Below are 26,697 nucleotides of genomic sequence, written 5' to 3'. Positions count from 1 at the left end.
TGTTTGATTACATTAAAAATTGTTTTAAAGGTAGAAATGACCACAAATGAAGAAGTGGGATTATGTCATCCATCTTTGTCGATGAAGACCACAAACATCACCGGTTTTGGGGCTAAGATCAGAGTGTACTATCTGTTCTGATGCTACACTTAACCTATACTTTTCTCATTCAATGAAGGAAAAATCTTTCTAGACTGGAGCATTTTTGTTCTTATCCAGAATGCCCCCAGGTCCTGGATATGGCCTTAAACTATATCCAGTGGTGAGGCCCCAGCTTGCGGGCTTTGGGGAGTGTGGAGCCACCCTTTAATTGCCATTGCTTCCAAGTCCACTCTGACCCGGAGTGGTAGTACCTGTTAGGGTCCCAACTATGGGTTAAATAGAAACTGATTTGAAAACAACAAATATATTCTATTAAAAAAAATTTTCTTCAAAATCTTTGTATTCGGCATTAAATAACCCGAAAAGGGTTGATATGCCGTAAAACAAAACCAACCAACCAGAGTGCCCCATTTTGGGGAACCTGATTTCCCCCACATTAAAAACCGATTTTGTGTCCAACTCTGCCCTCCTGGGAAGGCAAGTAAATAGAAACATTGCTGGTTTGTCAACTATCTGACTGCGCTTGACTTAGTTAAAAGTGTGGGGGGGGACTTGCATCTACCACACTCTCTCGTCCAGAAACACTTGACCCTGATGGCAAGACAGGGTTAAGAAAACCAAGCGTGAAAACAAGCTTAATGAAGATACCGATGCAATACATACAGCACCTAGCATTGCCAAAATTGTCACCCATCTGGTACTGGCCAGCCCCATCGTTGCTTAACTTCAGGAGTTATGTAGGCAACAAATATATATATATAGTTTATGAAAAAAAATTAAATCCTTAAAAAATTCACTTAATCATCAAAACAAACATTTAAAATACATGGAAATTTACGTTTACTAAATGAACTTATTTAGTTGGGCTACCGTAGTTTCTTCCAAACTATCGTTAACTTATGGATTTTTTAATTTCGCCACGTGAAATCTATAGTGAGATTAAAGATGGATTTATTTGAAATTCAGATACTTATGTTATAATATTTTTGCATATTTTTATAGCAAATCATACTAAATCTAAGTCCAAGGATGGACTACTATTGCTACATCTGGGCAGGAGGTGTTAGAAGCAGCTTATCCTACCTTGACAGAGTTCAAAATAGACTTTGTAGCTTAGTAGGGGATGCCTTTTTCTTTTCCTTGCAACCTCTTCCTCTTTCCCACAGAAGCGATGTTGCGAGCCTGTCTCTGCTTTATCATTATTTTCATGGCAAGTACTCGTCTGAGCTCCAATCTATGGTGGTCCTCCTTGGCCTAACTTTCATGAAAAATACTCTATGGTCCTCCTTGGTCTGACTTTCATGAAAAACACCTGTTTAGCTGAAACCACTATCAATAATTTTCCCCACTCTTCATCTGTACCTAAACCTAAACATAGATTCCATGAACAAAACTTCTTTCTTAGAACTGCACGTCTGTGGAACTTTGTTTCGTTTTCCTGCTTTCCAACTAACTACGATATGGGTATCTTCAGATCTAACCTGAACAAGTTCTTGATGAGCCATCCCCTTAAGTAATCCAATTTACCAAATTTCCACTACTGACGATTACTACGATATTGTCCCATTGACTACTGTACACTCGTTAACCCTTGATAAGTGGCGACTCCTTTGTAAAAATAAAAAAAATCTTATTTAGATATGAAAAAAATTGATTCAAAAACCTTTAAAAAAATATTAAATATGTTATCCATCGAGACAAAAATGGCAATGAATTGTGATTTTTTTTTTTTTTTTTTTTTTTTGAAAATTTAAAATTCTATTAAAAATAGTAGAAAAAGTTTTATATTATTCTGCTTTTCATATAAAATTCAGGCTTTTATCTTTCTGGAAAAAAATTGCTCCAGAATAATGGATTTTAATAAATTTGAATTCATTAAAAAAAAGCAAAAACAACTTTGTTTTTATATTAATTTATTTATTGTGGACTATTAAAACTTTGTTTTTCTTCAATTTTTGGCAGTGCCTAATTAAAAATAACAGGAAAACTTTAAGAAATACTGCCTTGTGATGGAAAAATATGAGCATACACTAAATTTTGGGGAAATTTATTCAGTAGATGTATAATTATTAAAGAAAAAGTTATGGATAATATATGAATCATTTTATGTTAGATTGACACCGTTGTCTGTTGGAGATAATCAATGATATTATGTAAAACGATTCCAGTTTTGACAAATTGTCAAAATCTATGTACAGTATAAGAATCTACAATTTATTTACATGTTCGAAGGGATCATCAAAAGTTTAATTTCTTTCAATAAATTCTTGTTTTTATCTTATTACTTTATTTTACTTTGTCATTTCAAAAATGTCGAAATTTATTTTTTTTTTACGCTAAAATTCAATTCTTACCTGTTTCTTATTTGTAAAACAAATTAAAAAAATCCAACCCTAACCTAACCATAAACATAACTTTAAAAAAAAACTGTGCTTGTACAGAACTCCTCCAACCCCACTGAAAAAATAAAAAATCTGTATGATGTATGTACCCGTGACTGAAAGAAAATATCATACACCGAAAATCATGTAAATTAATCAAGTAATTTTATTTTTAAATAAGAAAATCAAATTTTATCACTTAACTATCAGTGACAATCTTGTAATGCCATCTTGAAAACACTCTACAGGAACAAGAGAGATAACTTCAAATCGAGATTTTAGAAAACTATTCTTAATATGGGGAGGGCATTGGAAAATCTCAAATTTGTTTAAAAATGATTTTCTTTTATAAAAATAGAACTACTTGATCAATTTATGTGATTTTTTTTTTTTTTTGTATACAATGTTTTCTTTTCATCACAGGTATATACATCCACAGATTTTTTTTTTTTTTTGTAGGAGGGGGGTGTATTCTGAACAGACTTCTCAAAATTTTATTTCTTTTCATTTTCAAATTACACCAATGTAGAAAAGTGCATCAACTATTTAAAAAAAATTTTTTTTTTTTTCAGAGAGTTGGGCTTATTGAGAAAACGATCTGTTTCTTCCCCTGGTCAGAAGCTTAGAAATAAAAGACGGAAGGTATTAAGTAAGTAGTTTTTATTGCTCTCACACTTATGTCACAAAACAAAATAACTCGACTTTTTCTTATATGCTAGCAGGAACTAGAATTGATTGTTAATAAATGCCTTTATCTTTCATGACCTGTGTCCGGTCCATATTTTTTTATTTTTTTTTTTATTCAATTTTCACCCCAAACAAGGCACAGCGCCACTTTGAAGCAGGGGGCTACTATCAGGGACTTAATTAGCGGGGTCATTATGAAGGGAGATGAGTAGAAAGATGTTTGTTAACGTTACACTTGAACTTCTGCATATCATTGCAGTTGGGAAAGCAGAATCCCGGAAGGGAGTTCCAAAGACCCGCAGTTCTGGGGAAGAAACTATTGGAGTAAAAGGCTTTCTTGCACCTAGGGATCTCTACTGTAAAGGGATGAGACTTAGTAGCTTGTCGGGTTTGTCGGGGGTAGTTACCTCGGGGAGGTATAAGTGTTTGCAGTTCGTCAGAGCATTCACCATTAAAGTATTTGTAGAACAGGCAGAGGGATGCAACATCTCGTCGATGGGACAGAGGCTGAAGCCTAGATGACAGTTCAGGACCTATCAGGTTGGCGACTCTCTTTTGAACCCTGTCCAGGAGCGAGAGACAAGCAGCAGATGCACCAGCCCAGATGTGACAACAGTACTCCATACATGGGTGAATGGTTGCCTTAGAGAGGTATAGGATACTGTCAGGCGTAAGTAGTTTTCTAGCACGGTAGAGGGAGCCAACCTTCCTTGCAGCAGCCTTGGCAATGCTCTCAATGTATCTATTCCAGTTCATATTCCCTGTAAACGTTAGGCTGAGGAGTTTAAAAGAAGTACTTTCAGGCAATGTGTTCTTGGCCATTGCTATTGGTGGTAGAGAAGGTTTCTTGTAGTTATTGAAGGAAACAAGCTTAGTCTTAGCAGCAGTTGAAAAAGATCAAAGGTTACATCAGCTGAAACGTGAAAATAATAACCAAGATGAAATTAGTATTCCATCATCATTTTTTTTTTTTTTAATTACATTTTCGCCCCAAACAAGGCACATTGCCACTTTAGTGTAGGGGGCTACTATCAGGGGCAACAACTACTGGGGTACTATGTTGGGATTTGGGCAGCAAGATGTCGGTTCACATTACACTTGAACTTCTGCATGTCAATACAGTTGGGGAAGCAGTAGCCTGGAATGGAATTCCAGAGTTTAGCGGTTCTGGGGAATAAACTATTGGAGTAGAAAGATCTTTTATATTTAGGGATCTCTACAGTGTGGGGTGGGATTTAGCTGCCTGTCGCGTTTGTCGAGGGTGTCTACGTCGTGGGGGCACAAGTGTCTGCAGTTCGCCAGAGCATTCACCATTAAAATACTTGTAGAACAGGCAGAGGGATGCAACATTACATCATGTTTTACATACTGGCATGCATTGTATCGGATGATATAAGTTGCCTTCAATAAGTTTTCAGACTTTTTTGTACAAGTATTTAAAATTGTTGTAGACCTGAAAATTCATTATGTTATTGCTGTATATATTATGAGATGACTGACCAATTTTTATGTTTTCAGGTTCAAATGAACAGCTACAGCAGGAATTGGAATACACCCTACTAAAGCCTGATTGTCACAGCTGGTGAATTTCAAAAATACAATCTGGATGTGAGGACACTTTAGAAGAACGATATGCAATAAAATTCTGTTTTAAACTTGGAAAAAATGCTAAATATACATATGGAATGCTTCAGAGTGCTTTTGGACCATCTGCATGAATCGAGCATCAGTTTTTGAATAGCATAAGAGATTCAAGGAAGGCAGAGAGTTTTAGGGATGATGAGAGGTGTGGGAGGAGTAAGAAAGTCCGACCACCGGAGTTGATTAGCCAAATAAAGAATTTCATGGATAAGGATGTTCGTGTGTTTATATAGACAATAAGTGCATAGTTTGATGTCAGTGTGGGAACTGTACACACAATTATTCACAAGGAACTGAAGATGAGAAAGATTTGCCAAAAGTTTGTCCCAAGAGTGCTCAGAAAAGATCAGAAAGAAAGATATTGTCATGACATCAATTCAGATCCCGCAGTTGTTGATGCTCTGGTGACCTGCGATGAACATTGGATCTACTGCTAATGACCCAAAGACTAAGAGGTAGAAGCATGCTTCCTCTCCCAGACCCAAGAAGGCCAGACAGAGCAAATCCATCCAGAAACTTATGATGATCCCCACTGGACAGACAGTGAACAAGGAACACTATGTTGAGGTTTTAAGGGAGTTCAGGGAGATTCCATCAGAAGAAGTCAGCATTCTTCAAATTAGGTCAGTGGCATTTCCACCAAGACAATGCACCAGTTCACAATTCCATCCTTGTCACAGACTATTTGATCAAGATGGGCATCAAGACAGTTCCTCACCCTTCCTATAGTGTGTGACTTTTGGTTATTCCCTAAACTCAAGAAAAACCTCAGAGGCTGTTGTTAGGAGACGAAAGAGGCTGTGACGCGGTTCATTGACATGCTCATACAAGAGGACTTCCATGAGGCCTTCCAGAAGTTGTTGGGAATGGTACAAGTCTATTGCAGTCAGAGGAGATTACTTCAAAGGGGACAAAAGTTTCATGTGTGTACTATTTATAAAAGTGCTCATACGAAAAAAGTCTTGAAATTTATTTAAGGCATCTCGTAAATGAGTTGGGTTAATATGCTTTATTTGGACTTTAAATTTGTTGGTTTTTATCGAGAGTTTCGATGTTTGAAAGCATTTTTGTCGAAGACTTATTGTGTATTCAAGGTACAAGCCACAGAGTGTTGATCGCCTTACAATTGTTTTGAAGCTGCGACCATTCAGTGATTTTTTTTTTTTTTTTTTTTGTAGCAAATTCTATACCTCATTCATATGTCCACTTGATGATAAAGGCTAATGAATTTGTCTGGAGGACACTAAAACAACAATGTGAGGATTGGTGACAATGATTGAGAGTAAGGCTCAATAAGAATTTATTAACATTGGACTTGAAAACGATCATGCTATAGTCAGCAATTTTTCTTGAAAAGAAAATTTGATCATGAAAGGTCCGTTTAGTTTTAGTACATGTTTTTTATTGTTTGTTTTGATTTGCAAACGAATTATATTTCTTTGTCCCTTTTTTTGCTTGCCTCCTCACGAGGGCAAAGTCATGGTCTTTGTAAAGAAAGACAAAGTTTGTAGATTTTTAATGTGAGGAAAATTCAACTCCTTTTTATCCCTAAAAGAGGTGCCCTGAGGTCATTTCCTATTTTACAGTTGTCCACATCTATTATTGACATATTTTGTGATGATATTTTTAAGTATGGCCGACAAAATGTAAAAGTGGTCAAAAAACAAATGTTGCCAGGGGAAATAGCGGGTGGAGTGGAGGGGGATTGGTTCACATGTATGAGTGGTCCCCACCTCATGTTTTTGTTTTTTTTATGTTTCATCTTTTTTTTTTATGTTTCATCTTTTTGTTTTTTAATTTTTTCGGCAAATTGTTGTCGAATGAAATTGTCAAGGGCAGAAAAAGTCAATATTTGGACATTTGGGGGGAAGTGCTCGGTTTCTAGTGGCACAATTTTGGAACTGCTCCATGTTTTTCGGTTGGTTTCACAATTTTGGCCGTTTTTACGCAGTTTGGCCCTTTTTTTTTTAGTTTTGTTTGAAACTTGCTCTTTTCCAATTATTTTATATGCATATTTATGATTATCTTAAATTTTTGTCACCCAAATTGTTTTCATTTATTTTTTAATACGCAATCTTCAGCTTTCATCGACAAACATTTTCAATCTGGGGGCAGCAATTGATGGTCAGTGTGCGCTGAAGAAACAGCTTTTGAAAAGTTGATTTTTGGGGGTATTCGGGTTTGTGTTCCGCATTGTTTTTATGGGTCACTGTGTTTGTTTTCACACTTTTTAAGGGTGAATCTTTAGTTGGTGTTCTCACGCACATTGACCATTAGTTGTTGCCCTTGGATTGTGAATGTTGGTTGGCAAGGCTTGGAGATTGCATATTAAAAAAAAAAGAAGTCGGAAAAAATAAAAAGGAAAAAATTTGTTTAGGCAAGACCTTTGTAAATGTCGAGTGACAAAACTTGAAGATAACCACCACCTTACATTCATTAACTCTTATCCTCGAGTGGCCGTCAGGCTTTGATAAGTAAAAAAAAAAAAGGTACACAACAACAGAACAGAAAATTACAATTGTTGTAGCTAGATGTAAAAGTTTTCCCAGTTTTCTTTTTCATTTTTTTTTAATTTGTGTTCGTAAATTTAAACATCCTTTTGTGTTATTAAGACATTTTTTTTTTTTTTTTTAACTAAAACTGATTTTTGTAACAAAATAATTGTAGATATTGCAAATTTCATTTCCTGTTTCAATTTTTTTTTTTCTAGAACAAATATTCCAGTATATCATTGTACTCGATTTTGAATCAACCTGTTGGAGTGACACTAAGCTAATACCGCAAGAGATTAGTAAGTTTTCTCTTTTATTTATTAAATTTAACAGGGTATTCCAAACCAACATTTTATTTTTATGTCTAAAATATTGAAAAAATAACGGAGCAAGTGGTATATAGTGATAACCTTGAAATTCTTTTCGTTTTTTAATTTTTAGTTGAATTTAAAAAAAATTTTTAGTTCAATTTAAAATAATTTTTTTTTTTTTTGATTTTAAATTTTTAGTTGAATTTCCTGCAGTGTTGATGAACATTTCCAATGGATCGATCGAGAGTGAATTCCAATATTACGTTCAACCACAAGAAAAACCAATGCTGAGTGAATTTTGTTGTCAACTAACAGGTATCACTCAAGTAAGTAACATGAACACCCAGCGAAAGATTATTTATAATTTACGTGACTGAAAAATGTATTTATGCAATTCCTATTTCAGTCACATAAATTATTTCAAGTTGGAAAGAAAACTCGAACTGGATTATTTTGTGTTCTTTTCTTCTCCATGCGAAAACGTTCGCACTTCCCATAAGCAGCAGCAGCCCTTCTTTTTTCAATAACCAACAACAAAATCACATGCGAATGAGATGGCGTTCGAAAATCAAAAGACATATGTTAAGCAACACTTCCGTCTATAGTCTGCCATCTCGAACTCCCAACAGCGCCTAAATTTTCATAATTGCATTCTTGTATCTGAAGGGTTTCAGGTTTACGTGCCACTGCTTCCCTACAGCGGGCGCATGCCAACCGTGACCACTTATTTCTATGCTTCTCCACACCGTTATCACACTTTTCTTGCCCTAAATGATTCTCATCCATAATTTTCAGAGTAGACTTTTAAACGTAATGTTTTCTAAGATTAATGTTGCCATTTCATTAAAAAAACAATTCTTAGAGTAATCTATTGACATATATTTATATATCTATAAATGTGAGAATGTGTATTGTGAGGACACTTCTCAATGTATATACTCAATGAATTTTTTATCTACAGACTTGAAATTTGGTATATAGGGTATTCAGACATGTGGAAAACTTTTTGATTGATTTTTATCCTGAAAAAAGAAATGTTAAGGTGTCAAAATTAAAAAATTGGTTCTTCCTATTTTACAGGTGTTCACATCTATTATTGACATATAAAACCACCGGATAATTTTCAGTATGGCCAACAAAACGTAAAAGTGGTTAAAAAGGAAATGTATTACAAGTAGATGTCACCAGGGGCAAGATAAGTTAGTGCTAATAGTGGTGGGGGTGGGGGATTGGTTCATGGGTATCAGCGGCCCCCTCTCATGTTTTTTTTTGTTTGTTTCATCTTTTTTTTAAAATCTTTTTGTCAACTGTTTCACAGCTTGCATGTGCGAATTATTCACATTATGTTAAGAATAAGTAGGTTTGAAAACACTTTTTACAGATTGTGTTAAGCTGGCCTAATGGTTATCATACTTGACCCACTATCTTAAGGTTTTGGTTCCGATTTCAGCTTAAGTATTTTTTTTTTTACTTACAAGAACTGTTTAGAAAAAACATAATGCTCACATGCACGTCTCAGTTTCTTTTGTTTTGTATTTTACTTCATTTTTTTTTTTTAATTTAATATATATATATATATATATATATATATATATATATATGAGCAAACAGTTAATGAAATATGTTAAAAAAACACTTTGAAATGAGTTAAAAACATATTTAATCTGAAAAGGAAACACTAGATAAATGGATAGTCCTTAATCCGCGGAGTTTCGAAGAAATACTCTCCTTCTCATCAGAGGGTAGGAATTAGCAAAATGCAGGATCGGATTTTGCATGCAGAAGTATTTGATGAAACAACAAATAAGTCAAAGATCTTACTTGAAAACAAAATAAGTTAAGCAGAGGGAATATGGTAAAGAAAAAGGTGATTACACATTAATGGATAGTCTGGTGGAAGATAAAAAATCCAGTGACAGTAAAATCCAAATGTAAAACTTCAAGAAAGTTAAAAGAATTTCCATTTGTACAAGTAAAATCCAAGGAAATCCCGTAATTGGAAGAAGATGGTCCATAATAATCCAAAGGCAGAAATCCATGGAATAATTCACAAAAATGTGTACAAGGAAAAAATAATATTAATAAAAGGAAAAAAAAAAAAAATAAAAAAAAAAAATAAAATAAAAAAAAAAATAAAAATAAAAGAAAAATTATATATATATATATATATATATATATATATATATATATATGAAATGACATTGTCTTTGTGAGGAATCATCTCTACCAAACTCCTGTCAATTTTTGACAAATATCAGAGAGGTCCAATCCAATCACTTGACTGGTCACATCATACACAAATTATCCGTAACTGTATTATTGTATCTGATTCTTCTAAAAAATGAAGATCTTGATTTTTCTTTTTTTCTTCCCAAATAGATTATACAGGGTGGAACGATAAAATTGTCGCCCTAAAGAAAACAACGCTACAGATTTATTTAAAAAAATTTTATTGAAAAAAAAATCAATTCAGGTAACTTGATTATGTAGTAGAACTGTCATCTATTCAATGTAGCCGCCTTCAGCCTCAATCACCACCTCGATACGGGTTTGAAACTGGAAAGCATGCCTTTTCTACAAGCACTGGCGAAAGCTCGGCGAATACTCAGCAGATGGTGGTGATCAGGCTGGATTTGTTGTGGGAGGTCATGTTTGTGATGTTCTTGGTGTATGACCCAAACGAAGTAGTCCAGTAGGTTCAGGCCGGGAAAGGAGGAGGAGGAGGTTAAGTGGCAGAAAGTTACCAAGTTGTAGTACTCCTTCTGAAGCCAAGCCTAGGTCTCTGAACTTGTGGGCCAACGCCAAGTCCTGCTACCATACCCAGGGTTTGCTAGCAGTCACTTGATTGCACGAGAGGATCACTACCCTCTTCAGCACATCCAGGTATACTTTAGTGTTAACTTTCAAGCCGACTTTCAAGATGTAAGGTGGCATAATGTGATCTTCACTTGAAACCACACCAAAGACCATAACCGTGGCCAGAAACTTTGTCTTCATCAACCTGGGCACGTCCCTGTTATTCATGGCAATCCAGCAATGCATTTTGAGGGTGCTGGCAATGGTCCTGTTGTCATAACTTGGATTGGTAGAGAGCATGAGTTGTACAGCGTATCTTTGATCTCGCTCGTTGAGCATTGTGTCACTTTCAGACATGATAGAAGGCTCCTGTTGCTCTTGGGATTTGTACACAACTGGTTAACTAAAAGATGGAAAAGAAAACTGGTTTTTATCAAATGGAAATGGAATCATGTCGTCTTTTCTATGGTGACAATTTTATTGCTCCACTGTGTAATATAAGAAGTTTTCTTTTTAATATATATTTTATAGTTAGGCTCTTTCAATCTCTAGTGGTTTTTCTTTGAGTCTAAAAGTAAAATTGTAAATGTACACTTCTATCTAAAATATATATATATATATATATGTATCTTTAATCAAAGTCCACACTCTAAAACCATGTTCACACAAAAAAAAAACATTGTAAAAACTGATTCTTAAAGCAAATAAATAAAAAAAATTAAAAAAATGATTCTGGAAAAAAATTTAAAAAATGTTTAATCTGGAATGATTTTATAATGGTTGAAAGGTTGTTAAAGATGAATAAGCAAATAAACATTTCATACGATTTAACAACATATAGTCATGATTTTATAGAAAATTTATTTCTTTTTTGACCAAATGAATAATATAGAAAGCTTTCTTTTTAATATATATTTTCTAGTTAGGCTCTTCCAATCTCTAGTGATTTTTCTTTAAGTCTAAAAATAAAACTGTAAATCTATGCTTCTATCTTAAAAGAAAACATGGAAGAAAGAAATTTTAAAAACTGTTTAATCTGGAATGACCTTACAATAGTTGAATATGAACAAGCAAGCAAACATGTCTGAATATAAGCATTAATAATATTATTATATCAATTTTTACCTTTTGATATTATTATATCAATTTTTACTTTTCAGAAACAAGTTGATGACGGCATCCCATTACAGTTTTGTTTGAAACGTTTCAGCCAGTGGTTAGAAAAATTATACAAAGAAAAAAATATTCAATATTTTTCAACACCAGAACAAAATTCTAATCTTTGCTGTTTCATTACATGGTCAGGTAAAAAAAAAAAAATTTTTTTATTGAAAAAAAAAAAATTTTTTTATTGAAAAAAAAAAAAAAATTTTTTATTGAAAAAAAAAAAAAAAAGGTTTTAAATGGAAAAAATTTCTTTTGCTTGTTCAGAATGTTCCCTATAGTAAAAACCAAAAATAAAGAAACATGTGTAGCCATAATGTAAAGAAAATATCATATTCCAAAAATCATATAAATTGATCAAGTAGTTTCAGTTTATTCATTTTTTTTTTTACGGACTGTTATCCTAATTTCCATAGTTATTGTTGTTTCACCACGTTTCGGCCAACTCATCCTCTGGCCTTATTCGTGACTGGATAGGAATGCGGAGTCTCATAACTGTATCCCCAGTAATTACTGCCTTCCATAGTTGTGGTTGTCTTACCATGTTTTGACCTATCTTGGGTAGGAGTGGTCACTCGTTGGCCAAAATGTGGTGAAATCACAACAATTATGGAAGATATTGAGAATACAGTTATGAGACTCAACATTCTTATCCCATCGCAGTTAATCACCTGAAGAAGGCCAGAGGATGAGTTGCAACAAAGACAATAAACATTGTTTTTTTGCCAGATTGGGATTTAGGCATGTGCTTAAAAAATGAATGCAGACGAAAACAGATCCGAAAGCCGCCAGAATTAAACCAGTGGATTGATTTGCGAGCCACGTATAAGGTAAGATCTTTTCTTCATATGTTTAATTGGCAAACAGTCTAGCTACACTGAAGAGCTGTGATATCACCAAATAGTCTATCTGTGGGTGACTTGTATGTATATGAAATATATATATATATATATATATATATATATATATATATAGTCTAAAGAAGCTTTGAAAAAAAATTTAAATAAGAAGAAAGAATGCAGTTTAAATTCTCAGAAAAAAAAATTTAACCTACTGCATAAGATGAAAAGAGAAACCATAACTAAAATTTTGTAAATAGAAAACGGGGATCCTCAGTTGCTTACCATATAGCTGTTTTGGAGATTTAAAAACAGGACAGCTATTCAGTACATGGCTCTCCAGTGGATAATACCTCTTCCCAAATTAGAAATTGTAGAATAATACGGTTACTATTTATAATAATATATGTATATAAAGAAAAAGAAAACTATTAATAAGTAAATTTAACAAAATTACAAGATCTTTTATGCAACATATTAACTAGCATATAAATGCTATGAGAATAAAAATGCATAAAAGCTGAAGTATCTTAGGTACCAGAAAGGCAAATAGATAATGGATAGTAATATATATATATATATATATATATATAAGTTATAAAAATATAAATAAGCGTTGCCTTATGGAGAAGTGCTTTCCAACACCCTGGAAAACCTCATCAGTATGCCCTGTATTTAAGAACTCAGGTGATAAGTCATCTCCCTCTCAGTACAGACCAATAAGTCTGCTGTGTGTCATGAGTAAGCTGCTGGAATCCATATTAAATAGAGAAATAGTCAACCACCTCAGCAGAAATAACCTTAGTGACACGCAATATGGTTTCCGCTCTTCAAGATCTACCGCAGATGTGCTAACGGTTATATCTCATAGGATTAGTGAATCTCTTGACAAAGGCTTCCTTTCTAGGGCAATTGCTCTTAACATATCAAAGGCCTTCAACAAGGTATGGCATAAAGGCCTACTTCACAAGATTTCCAGCTATGGTATAACTGGAAATATTCATTCTATCATTAAATCATTTCTCTCTGACAGGCTCATAAGAGTAGTGGTTGATAGACAAAAATCAGAGGTCTGTAGTATTAATGCTTGAGTCCTTCAAGGGTCAATCCTGGGCCCAACTCTCTTCCTGATCTACATCAATGATCTCCCTAAACACATACTTAAATCATTCGTTGACATCTATGCTGATGACATGACCATCTACGGCAACACATCAAAGGCTGTAGATGACAAAGCTCTCTCTGATTCTCTCTCCTCTGATCTCGAATGAGTGGTTCAGTGGGGGAAGACGTGGCTGGTTACCTTTAATACATCTAAAACCAAACTCCTATCTTTACATCATCAACGCTCTGATCCCCATCTGGCATCAATTAAAATGGATGGCTCTCGTCTAGGAGAAGCCCCATGTTTTGACAAGGTTCTGGGCTTGACCTTCACTCCTGATCTGAAATGGAACACGTACATCAAGTCTGTTGCCAAGGTCGCTGGAAAGATGGTGAGATCGTTCTACCGCTCCACAAGATATCTCACTACTGATGCAGTTCTCTATCTATATAAAAGCCAAGTACGTCCAAGAATGGAATACTGCTGCCATATCTTGGCAGAAGCTGCTAAAAACAGCCTATCCTGCCTTGACAGAGTACAAAATAGACTTTGTGGCTTAGTGGGGAGGCCCTTTTCTCTTCCCTGCAACCTCTCTCCCACAGAAGGGATGTTTTTTTTGTTTTTTTTTTACATAGGCGGCACCACTTATCAAGGCCGATAGGCCACTCAATGATAAGGGTTAAAGAGTGTAGAGTAGTCAAAAGGACAATATAGTAATCAATAGTAATGGAAGTTCGGTAAATTTGTTAACTTAAGTGGAACGGCTCATCAGAAACTTGTTCACATTGGACTTGAAGACAACCATATTATAGACAGCTGGAAAGCAGGAAAACGGAAGACAATTCCACAGGCATGCAGTTCTAAGAAAGAAGCTTTGATCATGGAATCTATGTTTAGGTTTAGGCACAGATAAAGAGTGGGGAAAATTATTGATAATGCTTTCAGCTAGTCTAGTGTTTCTTGTGAAAGTTTGGCGAGGAGGGACCATAGATTGAAGCTCAGTCGAACACTTTCCATGAAAATAACGATAAAGCAGAGACAAACTCGCAACATCTCTTCTGTGAGATAGAGGTTGCAGCGAAGAGAAAAGGACATCTCCCACCAGGCCACGAAGTCTATTTTGAACCCTATCAAGGCAGGACAAGTCTTTTCTAGCAGCTCCTGCCCATATGTGGCAACAGTATTCCATCCTTGGACGTATCTGGCTCTTATATAGATAGAGAATTACATCAGCAGTGAGATATCTACTGGCTCTATAGAAGGATCCGACCATTTTTCCAGCGGCCTTGGCAACAGATTTGATGTACGTATTCCATTTAAGATCAGGAGTAAAGGTCAAGCCCAGAAGCCTGTCAAAACTTGAGGCCTCCCCAAGACGAGAGTTATTCATTTTAATTGATGCCAGATGGGGATCAGAACGTTGATGATGTGCAAGCCTATCTTTGTTTTATCGTTTTTTTCCATGGAAGGTGCTCGTCTGAACTCCAATCTCTGGCCCCCCCCCCTCGCCAATCTTTTACAAAAAACACCCGTCTAGCTGAATCCACTGTCAAAAACTTTCCCCACACTTTATCTGTGCCTAAATCAAAACGTGGATTCCATGAACAAAGCTTCTTTCTTAGAAGTGCATACCTGTGGAACTCTGTTCCGTCTGCCGGCGTCCCACCTGACTACAACCTGGATGTCTTCAAGTCCAACATAAACAAATTCCTAATGAACCGCCCCTTAAGTAGACACTTTATTAAATCTCCACACTAACGTACTGTACTTACAATAACTCTTATCCTTGAGTGGCTTCCGGGCCTTGATAAGTGGTGACCATCTTGTAAATATATATATATGTATATAGCAATTAAGCTGTACAGATTATTCCATGTTTCATCCACGCCAGGATCTGTCAGGCTTATATATATATATATAAAACTCCTTATATTTGAACTAAAGTTGGACTTCCTCTCATTTAGAATTCTTCTAAACCTGGACTTTCTCTAAACTTGAACTGTCTCGTCATTGAAATTGTATTAGCATATTTGATGCAGAGTTGCAGTAAAACTGTTTGCATAGTTTAGTCAGATATAATGTCAGGCAAACAACAGTCTGCTGATACAAACGCAGCATCAAATTATTGTGACAAATTCAAGACGATAATTGCCGATTATGGTTTAACACCAGAGGATGTTTACAACGCTGATGAAAGTGGCGTAAATTGGAAGTGCTTACCTACAAAAACATTAGCCGGATCCAAGGAGCAGAAAATAAAAGGATTCAAATTAAATAAAAAAAAGACTAACAGTGATGGTATGCGCTAATGCTTCTGGAACTCATTAACTTAAGCTTCTTGTCATCGGCAAATCAAAGTGTCCCCGAGCATTGAAAGGAGTTTCGCCTTTGCCAGTATCCTATTATTCTTCACGAAATGGATGGATGAATCAACAGTTGTTTAAAAAATGTTTTTTGCAAGAATTTGTGCCAGTTGTCCAGAGACGTTTTCTTGAATTAGGTAAACCTGATTCAAAGTGCTTGCTTCTGTTGGACAATTGTAGAGTACATCCTCCTGAGTCAGAATTAGTGTCATCGAACCTATAGATCAAGGGATTATTTGGAACTTAAAATGTTTCGACAGAAATTATTATCATGATGAATATGATAAATAGTACCGTGAGTATAAGCGATATTCAGCGCCATTTTACTATCAAAGATGCCATATTTTCTCTCGCAAGTGCATGGAATAAAGTTCGAGCAAGCACATTAACAAAAGTATGGGGTAATTATGCCCAAAGCCAAAAGCTTCTGAACTGAAAGAATCAGAGAATACATCTGGTCTAGAAAAAATTCTTGAAACCAAACGGTTACCGACCAACCACGCTGTTCTTAAATCACTTAATGCAAATGATGTTGAAATGTGGGTGCAACAAGATGAGGAAACTACTGATCAATATCCTGAAGGCAGTAATGGTGATGAAAATAGCAACAGCTCCCATTCTCTTGACCCTAATGTAAATAACCAAGAACGTTAAAAGCCAAGTACGTCCAAGGATGGAATACTGTTGCCATATCTGGGTAGGAGCTGCTAAAAACAGCCTATCCTGCCTTGACAGAGTACAAAATAGACTTCGTGGCTTAGTGGGGGATGCCCTTTTCTCTACCCTGCAAATTCTCTCGCACAAAAGAGACGTTGCAAGCCTATCCTTGTTTTATCGTTATTTCCATGGCAGGTGCTCGTCTGAACTCCAATCTCTGGTCCCCCCTCGCCAATCTTTCACGAAAAACACCCGTCTAGCTGAATCCACTGTGAAAAGTTTCCCCCACTCTTTATCTGTGCCTAAATCAAAACGCGGATTCCATGAACAAAGCTTCTTTCTTAGAACTGCACGCCTGTGGAACTCTGTTCCGTCTGCCTACTTCCCACCTGACTACAACTTGGATGTCTTCAAGTCCAACGTTAACAAATTCCTAATGAACCGCCCCCTTAAGTAAACACTTCATCAAATCTCCACACTAACGTAATGTACTTGCAATAACCCTTATCCCTGAGTGGCTTCCGGGCCTTGATAAGTGGTGATCACTGTGTAAAAAAAAAAAAAGCTCAATTGATGAAAATGGAAACTGCAATGAGACTCATTCAATGAATAAATAAAAAACTGTATGATTTCTGTAGATGATAACTTAGGTAATAAATACCTAACAAATAAGAGTAGATTTAATTTATTTTACATTGTTTTTATTCCTGGTAATAATATTTAACAATTCTTACTTGCAATATATCGTAAACTCAACTTAATATATACTTGAAGTATCATATAGCAATGAAATTCATTTACTATTTCTTAATTCTTAGAAAATTAAAGTTAACTGCAACACATTTTTTTTATCACGAAACTTGAACAGCATCCTCTAATTTGAATGAAGCGGATGTTCAAATTATAGGAGTTATACTGTATCATGTTATTGTGTTTTGTCTAGGGGTAATACACAGCAACCTATATATTAATTAAAGAAAGATTAAAAAGAAAAAAAAGAGAATTTATTTCAATTTATTGAAAGCAGAAAAGAAAATATAAATCAATTTACAGGCACAAGATGGTCGAAGGGAAATAATCCAGGTTTTTGGTACTAGTTTTATGCTATGGGTCTAATATTTATACTTTTATAACATTTAAAGATATATTTCTTTGGTCAAATTAAGATTCAGAAAATCTGTTTTCCAAGATTTGTCTGTTATCTGGGTTAGGATGTTTTTTTTCTTTAGGCTTGTCATTCAGTTTTCTCTTTATGACTGGGATTTCTTCATTCCATGTGTCTCGGTCAGAGTTACGATTTGAGAGGTCACCCAGGTTCGTCCTTTCTCAGAGCGGTTCATTAATCATAACCAAATACCAAACACATTCGACAACTGAAGAATATTCTAGAATCAACTAAAATAGAACACTTTCAGTCCAGAACATTTTTATATTCTAATTGTAAAGTAATATTTTTAATATTATACTATATAATATTTTATTATTATTTTTTATTTATTTATTATTTATATCTATTTATTATATTTTATCTATATATCTATAAAAGTGTGTGTGTCTGTCTGTCTGTCTACATTTCCCTATGCAATAACTCTGTCAATTTTCGAGCTAAAGACTCGAAATTTGATATACATGACAGTGAGGTTTGGGAAAATCTTTGTAATTGGTTTTCGGCCAGAAATTTGGCTGTTAAGGGGTCAAAGTTCAACGATTTGACCTTTGAGAACTCTGCCAAACTTCTCCGACAATTTTTGGTCTAAACACTTGAAATTTTAGATATAGGTTCTTTGGACATCGATTTAACTTAATAACTTGATTTCAGTCCAAAACAATAAATGTTAACGGGGTCATAATAGGGGTCAAAGTTTTTAAAAAATTGACTTTTTTTTTTCTTTTTTTTCTGTCTTTTGTTTTTTTTTTTGCTCAACATACACCTCCAAACACCCGGGCTGAAATGCTAGTTATATAATATTTTAAGTATTATTATGTTATTATAATATTTAATTCTATCAATAAATATTTTTATTATGTTTTATATTTTATTTAATTATATAATATTTTAAGTATTATTATATTATTATAATATTTAATTATATTAATAAATATTTTTATTATATCTTAGATTTATTATATTTGGATAATTATAATATTATTTATGTAAGAAATTGTAATTTCTTCATTTTTTTTTTTAAAGAGGAAAATATATCCTCGCATGACAATAAGAAGTAAAGCATTGTAAATTACCCGTTTGAATTACCCGTCTAGCTGAAACCACTGTCATTAATTTTCCCCACTCTTTATCTGTGCCTAAATCACAACGTAGATTCCATGAACAAAGCTTCTTTCTTAGAAGTGTACACCTGTGGAACTCTCTTCCGTTTGCCTGTTTCCCACCTGACTACAACTTGGATGTTATCAAGGCCAACAGAAACAAATTTCTGATGAAACCCCCCCCACACACACACTAAAGTAAGACACTTTAACAAATCTCCAATACTAACGATTACTACGATACTATCCCATTGATTACGCAATAACCCTTATCGCCGAGTGGCTTCTGGGCCTTGATAAGTGGTGACCTCCATCTAAAAGAAAAACATTGTTTTATTTTCTCCCTTTTCAAATCATCTCTTTTAACATTTTGTTCCTACAAATCAGCCCTCCAGCACTGTTAAACTTTTGATGTGACCTTTCATAGCCCATGCCTATCAACACTGGCCATCTGCCCTTAGTAACTTCTTAGTTAAAAACTTATTTCTGACATAATATATCCATATATCTACTTGACTTGGATTTCTAATGTGTTTATATCTACTAGTTAACTCTACCGTCATCGTAGGGTCCTATTAAATAGCAGTAAAAATAGAAATGTTTCCTTTTTTTTCTTCTGGTACAAATGATTACACACCCATGAAAAGAAACTAGATAAAAAGGAAACAACCAATACCAACAAATCAAAATTGATTTTATTTTTATTTCCAATAACAGAAATTTTATGGACGCAAACCTGAAGGATTAAATGGTGCTCTTAAAGATGTTGGCATCACATTCCAAGGAAGAGAACATTCAGGTAAAAAAAAATTAAATATTTAATGATATCTCTGAGATGCGTTGTTGTTATTGAAAAAAATTATTTATTTTTTTTTTTTACGGAGTGTTTTTATTTCATTATGATTGTCACATTTGGTCTTCTTTCTTTATCTTACTACTATTTGTTGTATTTTTTTTCTTACTATTTCTATTTTTTCTTTTTGAATTTTTTCTTTTTGATTTTTTATTTATATTTTTGTTTTTTTATAAATTTTTGATTTATTATTTTTTAAAAATCTTTTCCCTTTTTTTTTAGAATCTTTTTGCTATTTTTAAAATTTTTTAAGTAAAAAATTTTTTAATCTATTTTTTTGTTTCTTTAATATTTATTTTTATAGTGGGAATATAAATTCATGTAATCTTTTTTGTTGGTTGGTTTGCCGAGATAGTTATCTGAATATAATAAATAAGGACCTAGAATGTTAGATAGTTTGTGATCCTCTTCAATGAATTCTAGAATGTCTAGGAAATACTCAGTTTTAGATTCTTTGTGTAAAAATTTATGGAATGTTGGGAAGGGGCGGGGGTCTGGTTTTTTGCAAAGTTTTTCTTTATATATATTGGAGAGAAACCTCAATGTAACTGAAATATACATAGTATTTTTAGGTAATCTATATTTGAAATAGCCAGGTTCTAGAAATTTAAAAAAATACACAAAGTAAAACACCAGAAAATATATTACAATAGAACCCCAGGATACGGTGGCCCTAAGATATGTTTTTTTTTTTTTTTTTTCAGGTTACGTACGATATGGAATACAATGTTTTTCCAGCCCCTGGTTATAATATTTGCCATGACTTTAGGTGTTATTTATAATGTTATTTGATTATATACATGTGTATTATATACTGTACTGTATTTTGTTCCTAATTTTTAATATGTACTGCATAAAATTTTGCTTAGGCCCTGCCATATGGCGATTTCACTTTACGATCTCAACCCCAGAATGGATTAATGCCAAATCCCGGGGTTCTACTGTATTTGATTTTTTTTTTTATGTGTCATGGTGGCTACGATGACAGGATTCTTTCCTCGCATGTAAGTAACTCTGGCTTTGAATCCTGTGTCTAGGACTTCTGGTTTTCGGCTTTCATTACTTGTGTGAATTATGACATTGTTTGAATGTGGAAATAGTTGTATATGAAAATATCTGATATTAATTTGTTCGCTGGGTTAGCTTGTTGGATGACATTGTCCTAGGAAGTGTAAAATCCTACTTATGAGATATCGACTTAGGTTCTTAGTAGTTCGATGACTACTACACACCTTGTTTAGAAGTAGTAGGTACATTCCATAATGAGACTCGTTTGATTTGCAATGAACTTTCTTGTATGTGGCATGGTTGCTGATGTGACAGGATACTCGCCTTGCACTCGGGTTTTAAACCCTGAGTTCAGATATGTTCCACTGATGAGCCCAAATGAGAGCAAAACTCGAATCTAGAACTTCTGGTCTGTGAATTTCATGGTTTGTGTGAGCTGTGATGTTGTTTGATTGTAAGAATAATTGAATATATTATTCTATAAATTCTGAAAATTCACTTGATTCTGGCTTAATGAATTCTGCCATAGATCCAGATCGATGGTTTTGCTCATAGGAAAACTGAACCTGTTTTAATATTTGTTGTTGAATTTAAAATAAGTTTGTGTTTTGTTTGCATAATAAGAACATAAGTCAGTTGTGACAACATAAGGATGGACCAAAGTCTTATCTGGACTTTCCTTCTCCATATTTTCTGAAGTATTCTCAGAGTTATTCCATAGAATCGTTGATGATTCAAAAACTGTTTGGTTAGGTCCAAACATTTAGTACTTAAAGCTAAGACACCAGAAGTGGACTCAGTTTATCTAAATGTGGAATGGAAGTCACTAAACATGAACCGAAATATGAAACCATATATGTTACACAATACCTGTCGAGAATCTGTTAAATTGTTTCATATATGTATTTACATTACCCGTCTGAAGGTAGGAAAAATTATTTTAAATATGTGTTGTACGTTACCCGTCCTAGCAAAGGTAAAATTGTTTCATATATGTGCTGTAAATTACCAACCCTAGGGAAGGTACAATTATGTGATACATGTGTAATACTCGGCGTAGGGTAGGTAAAATATTCGTTTGCTTGAGATAGCAAATGATACATAGGCATCAAAAATTCCTCTATCCTAAGAATATAGCAAATATATTCAAAAGTAACTTAAATTTTCTCATTGTTTTATATGGTCCCAAGCAAGTCTATTATATAAAGGGCAAACGTCTGTGTGTGTGTGTGTGTTCATATGTCCATTAAAAACGTTTGTCATCCGCATCATGCACACGAACGTGGTACCATTAGAAAGAGTGATCTCTCAGACACATAATATCGAAAAATTGGATAAGAACATCAATTATTTCATGTAGAAATGTCATTTTCTTTAAAGTTGGGGGTCAGATAAAACTGTGCATACGAGAACCGTCGTTTCATTCTTTCGGTTTGAAAAACTAAACTTGCAACATCATAACATCTGTGTCGTCATGGTCCAATTAACGGAGCTCTTCCCACCCCACCACCGACAACATAATAGTGAGAGAAATGATGTCATTTCCAGAATATGATATCGCAGGTATTCTTTATTTTTGGAATATGACATTGTGGAAGATTACTTTGTGACCCCAAAATGGACATTACTCTCTTCAACTGCACCCCAAAAGAGATGGTTTGGTAATCCCTAGAGAACTTCAGAGCATGTTTAAAAGCACCATAATCATGCTTCTTTCTACCCACTGTGACATCATTTCCGGATGATGACATTGAAAATTCAGAAAAATATGGATCACTCCCTACAGAAACTGGCCAGTTAACCTTCACAGAACACCAACAATATATATATATATATATATATATATATATGAATTAAAGTAATTTGGAAATCGTAAACTGCTTCAGCCATTTTCAGGACTGACTGACTCCATATCCTCCTCCCCATTGTTAAAAATATACAAGAAATAAAGTAATTGTGAGATCATAAACGGTTTCAGCCATTTCTGAAACTGATTTAATATTTCCCTTCACCCCTGTTAAAAATATACATAAAATAAAGTAATTTTGAGATCGTAAAGTGTTTCAGCCATTTCTGAGGCCCCTCATTTAACCCCAGGCAACGTCAGATCTTCTGCTAGTATATATTTCCATCTATCTCATTTAATGCTGGGCAACATCAGGTCTTCTGCTAGTATATATTTCCGTCTATGTCATTTAATCCCGGGCAACATCAGATCTTCTGCTAGTATATATTTCCATCTATCTCATTTAATCCCGGGCAACATCAGATCTTCTGCTAGTATATATTTCGATCTATCTAAACACTATCACCTTCTCGATTTCGTCTTCATCAGACACTGTGATCTGCGTGACATGCTCTTGATCCGTGCCATGTGTGGTGCTGAATACTCCACTCGGTAGACAGAACAGTTTCCGATGGTTAGTTGTTCTAGACAATTCCTGGAGATGACAGGTTCTCAGTAGACAGTTCTTGAGTTGGAATCCAGAGAGCAAAAGATTCTTCCGGTGTTGACACGAAGAAAACACATGCAAGGTTGCTAAAAAAAAAAAAGGTTTAATTTTTATGGAGCAATTCTGGTTTCTGATTGGTTGGTAGCAGAACATGAATTAATGTGATTCGTCAATTCCTAGCAGCAGTGTTTATAAATAGAATCTCCCAACTGTCAGGGACCATTCTACCCTCATTATTAGTCAAAAATATTGCAACAAAAACCTAAATCCTGTCTTCCTGTGCTTTATCTGTACAAAGCAGTGTAGATCACGCATTGGGCTTCAGTCAACAATGGAGTAAATAAATAAATGAATGCAGACGTCATCATCCACACGGATGGACTACCATAACTAACTTAGGATCGAATCCTTTGTATACAAATTTATAAACATAGATGCATATCGAACTTTATATGAATATAATTCTTATGGTTTTTATTAATAATTATTTAACATTTTTCAAGTTTTCGTATATTTTGTATTATTTGGATTTTCCACATTCAAAAATGCAATTGCGAATTATTCAGGACTTCTACCTAATCATGGCTGATAGGCTGAGAAATCCAAAGAATCCAAATATATCAATGTCAAAAATTCAAAAACCTAATTTCTTGAATTTGTTTTTATTCCTGCAGGTCTAGATGATGCTCGCAATACAGCCTTCCTCGCTTGGAGAATGGTTCAAGATGGCTGCATCCTGACGATTACAAAATCTCTAACTGGGGTATGACTATTTTGGGGGAGTAAATCAATTTTTTTTTCTTTATAATAAATTTGTATTTTAAAGCCTATTTAATATTGAACCTGCTTTATCTTTTAATGATCATAGTTCTTTAGGATTATTTAAATTTTTTATTTTATTTAATATTGAACCTGCTTTATCTTTTAATGATCATAGTTCTTTAGGATTATTTAAATTTTTTATTTTATTTAATATTGAACCTGCTTTATCTTTTAATGATCATAGTTCTTTAGGATTATTTAAATTTTTTATTTTATTTAATATTGAACCTGCTTTATCTTTTAATGATCATAGTTCTTTAGGATTATTTAAATTTTTTATTTTATTTAATATTGAACCTGCTTTATCTTTTAATGATCATAGTTCTTTAGGATTATTTAAATTTTTTATTTTATTTAATATTGAACCTGCTTTATCTTTTAATGATCATAGTTCTTTAGGATTATTTAAATTTTTTATTTTATTTAATATTGAACCTGCTTTATCTTTTAATGATCATAGTTCTTTAGGATTATTTAAATTTTTTATTTTATTTAAAATTGAACCTGCTTTATCTTTTAATGATCATAGTTCTTTAGGATTATTTAAATTTTTTATTTTATTTAATATTGAACCTGCTTTATCTTTTAATGATCATAGTTCTTTAGGATTATTTAAATTTTTTATTTTATTTAATATTGAACCTGCTTTATCTTTTAATGATCATAGTTCTTTAGGATTATTTAGATTTTTTTTTTTATTTAATATTGAACCTGCTTTATCTTTTAATGATCATAGTTCTTTAGGATTATTTAAATTTTTAATTTTATTTAATATTGAACCTGCTTTATCTTTTAATGATCATAGTTCTTTAGGATTATTTAAATTTTTTATTTTATTTAATATTGAACCTGCTTTATCTTTTAATGATCATAGTTCTTTAGGATTATTTAAATTTTTTATTTTATTTAATATTGAACCTGCTTTATCTTTTAATGATCATAGTTCTTTAGGATTATTTAAATTTTTTTATTTTATTTAATATTGAACCTGCTTTATCTTTTAATGATCATAGTTCTTTAGGATTATTTAGATTTTTTATTTTATTTAATATTGAACCTGCTTTATCTTTTAATGATCATAGTTCTTTAGGATTATTTAAATTTTTTATTTTATTTAATATTGAACCTGCTTTATCTTTTAATGATCATAGTTCTTTAGGATTATTTAAATTTTTTTATTTTATTTAATATTGAACCTGCTTTATCTTTTAATGATCATAGTTCTTTAGGATTATTTAGATTTTTTATTTTATTTAATATTGAACCTGCTTTATCTTTTAATGATCATAGTTCTTTAGGATTATTTAAATTTTTTATTTTATTTAATATTGAACCTGCTTTATCTTTTAATTATCATAGTTCTTTAGGATTATTTAGATTTTTTATTTTATTTAATATTGAACCTGCTTTATCTTTTAATGATCATAGTTCTTTAGGATTATTTAAATTTTTTATTTTATTTAATATTGAACCTGCTTTATCTTTTAATGATCATAGTTCTTTAGGATTATTTAAATTTTTTTATTTTATTTAATATTGAACCTGCTTTATCTTTTAATGATCATAGTTCTTTAGGATTATTTAGATTTTTTATTTTATTTAATATTGAACCTGCTTTATCTTTTAATGATCATAGTTCTTTAGGATTATTTAAATTTTTTATTTTATTTAATATTGAACCTGCTTTATCTTTTAATGATCATAGTTCTTTAGGATTATTTAAATTTTTAATTTTATTTAATATTGAACCTGCTTTATCTTTTAATGATCATAGTTCTTTAGGATTATTTAGATTTTTTATTTTATTTAATATTGAACCTGCTTTATCTTTTAATGATCATAGTTCTTTAGGATTATTTAAATTTTTTATTTTATTTAATATTGAACCTGCTTTATCTTTTAATGATCATAGTTCTTTAGGATTATTTAAATTTTTTATTTTATTTAATATTGAACCTGCTTTATCTTTTAATGATCATAGTTCTTTAGGATTATTTAGATTTTTTATTTTATTTAATATTGAACCTGCTTTATCTTTTAATGATCATAGTTCTTTAGGATTATTTAAATTTTTTATTTTATTTAATATTGAACCTGCTTTATCTTTTAATGATCATAGTTCTTTAGGATTATTTAAATTTTTTATTTTATTTAATATTGAACCTGCTTTATCTTTTAATGATCATAGTTCTTTAGGATTATTTAGATTTTTTATTTTATTTAATATTGAACCTGCTTTATCTTTTAATGATCATAGTTCTTTAGGATTATTTAAATTTTTTATTTTATTTAATATTGAACCTGCTTTATCTTTTAATGATCATAGTTCTTTAGGATTATTTAAATTTTTTATTTTATTTAATATTGAACCTGCTTTATCTTTTAATGATCATAGTTCTTTAGGATTATTTAGATTTTTTATTTTATTTAATATTGAACCTGCTTTATCTTTTAATGATCATAGTTCTTTAGGATTATTTAAATTTTTTATTTTATTTAATATTGAACCTGCTTTATCTTTTAATGATCATAGTTCTTTAGGATTATTTAAATTTTTAATTTTATTTAATATTGAACCTGCTTTATCTTTTAATGATCATAGTTCTTTAGGATTATTTAAATTTTTTATTTTATTTAATATTGAACCTGCTTTATCTTTTAATGATCATAGTTCTTTAGGATTATTTAAATTTTTTATTTTATTTAATATTGAACCTGCTTTATCTTTTAATGATCATAGTTCTTTAGGATTATT

At 32.6% G+C, this 26,697-nt stretch overlaps 1 protein-coding gene across 1 annotated transcript in view; it reads left to right on the top strand.

Moving 5' to 3' along the window:
* Window positions 1–26,697, top strand: part of LOC145258129 (uncharacterized) — a 55,436-nt gene that overhangs the window by 5,197 nt on the left and 23,542 nt on the right. Inside the window, exons 2-8 of the mRNA XM_080115871.1 lie at window positions 3,056–3,132; window positions 7,522–7,602; window positions 7,813–7,940; window positions 11,571–11,715; window positions 12,304–12,404; window positions 19,524–19,605; window positions 23,795–23,883. Coding sequence (XP_079971997.1) covers window positions 3,056–3,132; window positions 7,522–7,602; window positions 7,813–7,940; window positions 11,571–11,715; window positions 12,304–12,404; window positions 19,524–19,605; window positions 23,795–23,883 — 703 coding nt within the window. The remainder of the gene's footprint in view (window positions 1–3,055; window positions 3,133–7,521; window positions 7,603–7,812; window positions 7,941–11,570; window positions 11,716–12,303; window positions 12,405–19,523; window positions 19,606–23,794; window positions 23,884–26,697) is intronic.

Source organism: Euprymna scolopes, chromosome 33 (assembly GCF_053919585.1).
Source record: "Euprymna scolopes isolate OS-2025 chromosome 33, ASM5391958v1, whole genome shotgun sequence".
NCBI lineage: Eukaryota > Metazoa > Mollusca > Cephalopoda > Sepiida > Sepiolidae > Euprymna > Euprymna scolopes.
This window is presented reverse-complemented; position numbering and strand designations above follow the sequence as displayed.